This window comes from Myotis davidii, unplaced genomic scaffold (assembly GCF_000327345.1).
Source record: "Myotis davidii unplaced genomic scaffold, ASM32734v1 scaffold142, whole genome shotgun sequence".
NCBI classification, from domain to species: Eukaryota; Metazoa; Chordata; class Mammalia; order Chiroptera; family Vespertilionidae; genus Myotis; species Myotis davidii.
This window is the reverse complement of record NW_006294400.1, coordinates 3,684,255-3,690,697: the sequence shown is the minus strand read 5'-3', so window position 1 is coordinate 3,690,697 and position 6,443 is coordinate 3,684,255. Positions and strand designations below refer to the sequence as shown.

Below are 6,443 nucleotides of genomic sequence, written 5' to 3'. Positions count from 1 at the left end.
CAGGAGGCAGCTGATCGATGATTCTCTCTCATCATTGATGTTTCTATCTCTCTCTATCCCTCTCCCTTCCTCTCTAAAAATCAATAAAAATCTGTTAAAAAAAAAAAACCAAAGCATTATTAAATGTCCAAAACACACATTTGATGTACAGCAGTAACTTAATAAACTGTAATTGACATTGACTAAGTTATCCATAATTTAGCTCCTTTGAAAAGCAAAGCTAGGCTGCTGTAGCCATAGCATGGAGGGCACATGCTGAAACCTCACCAAGAGAAAACGTTTTGCTAACAGTAAATAGGATGCTAACAGAGAAACAGACATGACATTTAGAGTCTCTCCGCACACACCTATGCCAACTACAGTCCAGGACTCTAATTTTACTATCTTAAGAAAAATTTTGAATATTCTGTTGTGCAACCATATATCAGAAGAGCAAACATGGTTTAAGAAATGCCTGGCAAACATAGTGAAAAACAAAACTAAACTAAAAACTAAAGAAATATAGGGCCCCAAAGTAAAAACAATTCCCACTGCCTGTTTTAAATAATGCTTTATTAGTCAGATGTTCCTCTTTTCCTTGTAATTACTCTAAAAAAAATCTATGTTTTAAGTGGTGAATAGTATCTATTAAGCAACATTAAAATTATTTTTTCCTCTTTGTAATTCAAAAAGGGAGCTGCAGTTCAGGTAAGGAATTGTCTTATTCACCTATATTCCCAGGGCTTAGAACACAGAAAATGCTCAATTACTGTTAGCTACACATATTATAATTTTATACACATAGATCAGAATAATGAGCCTCTGAACCCCCCAGAAGGCAGGGAGACTGAAGACTCAAAAAGTAAGCAGAGCAAGGATTATCATGCTAACAACAGTCCCACCTTTACCGCTTCATGGTAAAGCTTCAGAGAAGGCTATTCAAGCATGGCCGAGGTAATTGTCTTGGCATCTATTTATCTACCAAAACACATGAAGAAGATAGGAATAATGTGACTATCCTTTTCCTGATTATGATTTAACTTGTGTGCTCACTTAGAGCCCATCCCCTCGCCTTTTTCTTCCAATCAACACAATTGTTAAAGACTCTCTTAGGGGAAAAGCCACAGATTTTGCAGGGACCTACTAATTATTTTAATTAGCCCAGGAATACTATTGTAATTCTTTGTAGGAGACAGCTCAAGTAGCTCACCTCACTAGTTGTACAGCATTTTCAAGATAAATTTCCAAAGGGCCCACTGAATAGAGGCATCATTTCCTGGGGATTTTTCTACTTGGTATATAAACAGCACCAGCCACAAGCTCACCCAAAAATCCTCTTCTTCCTCATCTCCCTAATTTGTTACTCTTTAAAACGCATTTCAATTTCAAGGCATGTAAGCATGTGTTGGGCAGTGTGACAGAGGTTCTCATTATTCTCATTGTAATCCTGAGAGATCGGTATTAGTATCCTCTGTTGTATACATGAGGAAATTGAGGCTCACAGAAGTTAAGTGACTTGGCCAAGTCACAGAGTCAGGCTGCTGAGATTCTTTCCCCAACACTGGGGATCCTGTGGCCAAGTTTTTATGCGCCATCTGGGCAGCAAGGGACAAGTCCTTACCATATAGCCCACGGGATCTGCTCAGAGGCCATGGAAGCAGCAGCAGGGTTATTTTTGGTTTAGTTTGGTTTGTTTTGAATGGCTAAAAATCCTATAGGAATTGTGACTGGCCTCAATGACTATCCACCAAAGCCCACCAGCCGGTTGACTCCTGACCTTCCATGCTTCTCATCCTAATTAATGCAAGGTCTTTGGATCACAGTGTTAGCATCAAGGCCCTGTTAGAGTTAGCAATGACCTTTACATCTATCAGGCTTTTCAAAATATGTAAAACAGCTGTGCATTGGGAACACCCCCAAACTCTCAACCTTGAAATATGTAAGAGTAGATGCATTTTTCCTAATTATGGTATTTTTACTAAGTCTATGTGACATGATTTTTATGTGTCTAAAAAACATTTAAAGAGTGGCTAGTTTTCAATTTCCTAAGCAATCCACTGAAGCATGTAAAAAGAAGATTCTTGCAAATGAACGGATTTCCTTGGCGTAAAAAGAAACCCCAGTAGCAGGGAAGACAGAGGACGATGTGAAAAAATTGGGGGGAAGGGAAAATGTTTGGCTTCCTTACTTGTGCCTGATATCCTTTTGTTCTCCCACCTCATTGTATTAAGGACGCTAAATCAAACATGATTGCAGTGATGCTTGTGTGTGAAAATGACAAAAGCAATGGGCTAAAAATCCCAACCTCATCTTGAACCCTGAAGACTTTTATGGCTTTTCCTTCACTAGACCCTCCCCCTAAAGCACATTAAAGACCACATTGTTCAAAGGGGTCATGGTAGGTTTCATACCCCATTTTAATACAATGTAAATAGTAACTGAACTTCCAAGTTTTGTTAGTAATATTTGTATCTCTCTGAAAATGCCCATTAAAAGAACTGCTCCCTTGGTTTAAATATTAATGCAGAATTATAATATATCAGACAGGCAAAACAATGGTATTAGGGAGGTGCTGTTTGTGGTGATTAGATTTTCTTTGTATACATCCTCTTTCTCTAGGAAAGGGTTATAGGTTATGGATGGTTAAAAATACCCACATGATCTTGTGAAGTGTCTTAAGTATTCTGAGCCTCAAAACTGTCCAAAAGAATATGTCAGGTCTCCACTCAAGAAGCATAAAATGAATTAAACTTAGAGCTCATTTCAAATGCAGGTCTTCCTCCCCCACCTCCGCCCCCCACCCCCATTCCATTTGTATGTTTGTAAGTCACATTATGCCTCCATCCCAGTGTGTTTATGCATTTATTCCTGGAAGATTTCAAATTGGGAGAAGGATATTAGAGGCTCTTTATAATTCCATTTTCCACAGCTGTTACCATCAGTTGTCACCAATACTTTACGAGTTTAATGGGAAAGAGGCAACAATAACTCCATTACTCTTTCCAACTGTCATAAAGAATTTGCATCATAAAAGTACCTACTGAATCACTAGCTTAGTTGGGCTGAAAAAGGATACAGTAAAACAAGAATGTAACAGTTAGTCCTGGGAAAGAGGATTTGGAAAAATGAAAATCTGGGCTGGAGGAAAAAACCAACAAACATGGTAGCGCTTTTCAAATGATAAATTCATTGGTGGAACTTTCTCAAGCTCAGGTTATCTGTGTTTAACACAAATATAATATGTATTAAATGTGGCATGGTATCACAACCTAAGTACATTTAAAAATATGATTTATGATTTCTGTATTTTCTTGGCTACAAGTCTGTTTAAACGATCCCAAAATAACACACCAAGAGCATCTGTTTAGCTCAGTTGAACTTTTAAGAGCCAATACCAGCTGTTGGGGGAGGGATTTCAAACATGTGTTACTCAAATCCTAACCAAATTGTGTGTGTGTGTGTGTGTGTGTTTTCATTTCCTTAATGATGCTTCCAATACCAATAAAGCAAACATTTGAATAAAAAAGAAAGAAGGTTATGGGGGGAAAAGAGAGAAAGAAGAAAGGAAGAAAGAAAGAGAAAGAAAGAGAAAGAGAGGAAGAGAGAGAAAGGTGTGTGTGTGTGGGGGGGGAGAGAGAGAGAGAGAGAGAGAGAGAGATTACTCAATGCTTTGATGCATGGACTAAGACCAAAATGATCACCCTCTCCAATTCAATACAGTATTAGCATGAGGACAAAAGGCATTTAAAAATCAATTTGGAGTTATTTTTAGTGGGGACTGCCTAATTTCAGCAAAGTTGAGGAATGAGAATATTCTTAACATTAAAAAGGCATTCTTAACTATTGTTTTTCCTTTAAGAGCAATCTGATTTTCACAAGGAATTCATTTGATGGCATTGTTTCAGTTTTAGGTGTCTGCTCTGCCAGGCAGGAGCTGTGCACAAGGGCTGCATCTATCTTGAAGTGTGCACAATGGCCTCTCTTGCGGCTTGCTCTCTGTTATTGATCCTTACAGATGCTCCAAGGCCCTTCCCCCACCCTTCTCCAAATCCCAACCCCCATTCTGAAAGATAGCTTAAGAAATAAGACTTCCTGCCTAGCGACTGGCAGGGCTGAAAGACCAGATTGTATGACTCCACAGATCAGGCCTGCCACAGTGAAAGCTTGAATAGAGTTAACCCTCTGTGAACTAAAACAAAACATTTGTATGCCCAGCTGTGACAAAGGTTAATTTAAATGGACAAGGGCTCAATATCTAAAACCAGGCAATGCTTTTTTACAGTAGAATTTTCACTGGTCTCTTTTTAAGTAGTTTGACTTTGCTTTTTAAGCTTCCAGAGACCTCCTTCAGCTGGAATAATTCAAAAATTCACTTCCTTGTTTTATGAAAGATCTTGTTTTAGTACCAGAAGTTATTTTCTGCCATTGAACATCTAAGAAAAGTCTAGGTTTCAATACTTAATTAAATAAGCACTGAGGGAGAACTTTCTGTTCAAACCTTTTTCTCTTTCAGAATTTGTGGACTATATATCACTAAGAGATTCAAGCTGGCTGGAAAAAAAAGAAAAGGCCAAATCCCCCAGAGCTATCCCATCCAAACTCCTATCCCTGCTGCTCTGGTATCTCTGACTACCCTTAAACTCCTATTCCAATGGATCCAGGGCAAATCTTACTTCTTAAACTACTCCCTTCTGAAAAAGCTAGTATATCCAAAATAGTGTAATAAAGCATTTCTGTGTGAATTGCGGGAAGGAGAGAGCTGTTCAAGAGGAAAAAAAATAACAGGTCTTGCATGTAATTGATACTTTCTTACAAACTTTGTTGTTTCTACTAATTTACAACAGAAACCAATCAAGTAATTCTGGTATATAAAAACATATAAGGGAGTATTACTATAAAGTGTTACTATAAATAAGAATGCTATGAGAGGGAGTCCCATCTCACTTCCCTAGTTCGTGCATCTCAGAGTGAGAATGAAACTGCAAAGCTGCCTGCGTATGGCAGATGTTAGCTATGCTGCAAGGGGCTGGGAAGCTTTCCCGGATGAGCTATTTCATAGGTTAATGCCCTAGAAATTAACCAGCTACCTCAAGGAATCTGACACTCTCCTGGCTATAGCTCAGCAGTGCTTCCCTGTAAGAAACCAAACTCTTGGCAAGCTCTTAGACTCCATACTTTAAAACAAAGCAAACAAATACAGCACATCTTTAATACTAAAATTCATCTTTTAGATGTTTCTTTAGTTGTGTATGTCTTTCTGGCCCAAATAATAAAGGTGTGGGGCACTCGAATGAAAGTAGGAGCCTATCTCCAAATATATGAACTGCAACACAAACTAGGAGCTATTAATGAGAGAGAGAGAATATTAACCCTTTTAAAAACAACCCACTTAAAAAGAAATTAGCAGTGTCTTAGTCTTATGCTCAAACTGCAAAGTATCTAAGTTACCTAAAGTGAATGTGGTTGCCTTATCAACGGCCTCATGATCCCAATTCTACCTATAATTAACAGTACTAAATAAGGCGGTGGCAGACAGGATGAACGGGATTAAGAAATTTAAAATATAAACAAATTCTGTCAAAAGGTAAATAGAATAATTTTTAAAAATGTAAACTTAAGAACTGTAATGTAAAATGAAGTTTAAAATTTTTTAAAGTCACTATAAAATTTAAATTGTTTTTCCTTTTTTCCTGCTTTCTCTCTTAAAAACATCAACCACAAATATTCAGTATAGTTTCCCTCTATTTTTTCTACTCCAAACATTTACAGCCAGTTACTATATACAGGAAAACTTGCTGGCTGAATTCTGCCAAAACACAAAAGAGGAGTGGATTGCCCTCCCTCCTCCCTCAAAGCTTCTATTTGCTTTAAACCTTCAAAGAATTTCTGAACCTTAGATTTGGTCCCAGTCTTAAACAGTCAGTTCCCTTACCTTCCCATGTCTCCATTTCATGCTTCTTGCAGTTTGTTGAGAAGTTCTATTGCAGCCATGAAGAAACAGATTACAGGACAAGTCCAGCTTGATAACCACCCTTCCGACACTTAGCCAATTTCTCTCTTAGCAGGCACTACGACAGTCATCCTCACAGGTCAGTTTACAAGCCGGTCATGTGATTAGAAAGTTCAGGCGCTAAGGTCACAACGTGTACGGAGTTCGTTTATTACCAAAGGTTATCTAAGTGGAACTGATAGACTTATTTTTTTAGTTAACAATACTGCCTAGCATGTCTCTCTGAAAACTGTAATGGAAACATTCCATGGGAAATACTACTCTGATGTTCTTTAAGCTGAGATTCTAAAATTAAAAGAGAACATTTTAGAAAGACCTGGTTTTCATTTAATTTTTAAAAGTTCTAATATGTGGATTTCCCCCCCCTGCCCCTTCTTTCTTTCAAGAACTATTCTCTACTGAACTAGAAAATGTAGAGTTGAAACCTTTGGCCCAAGGAAAAGACAAACAAAAA

General features: G+C 37.9%; 1 protein-coding gene across 2 annotated transcripts in view; it reads right to left on the bottom strand.

Annotated features, from left to right (window-relative positions):
* The window catches only part of NR6A1 (nuclear receptor subfamily 6 group A member 1), a 57,405-nt gene extending 51,378 nt beyond the window's left edge, over window positions 1-6,027 (bottom strand). For both annotated transcript variants that reach the window (XM_006768585.2, XM_006768586.2), the window contains exon 1: window positions 5,912-6,027. In XM_006768585.2, coding sequence (XP_006768648.1) covers window positions 5,912-5,927 — 16 coding nt within the window. In that variant the 5' untranslated portion in view covers window positions 5,928-6,027. The remainder of the gene's footprint in view (window positions 1-5,911) is intronic.
* Window positions 6,028-6,443: the final 416 nt, after the last annotated feature.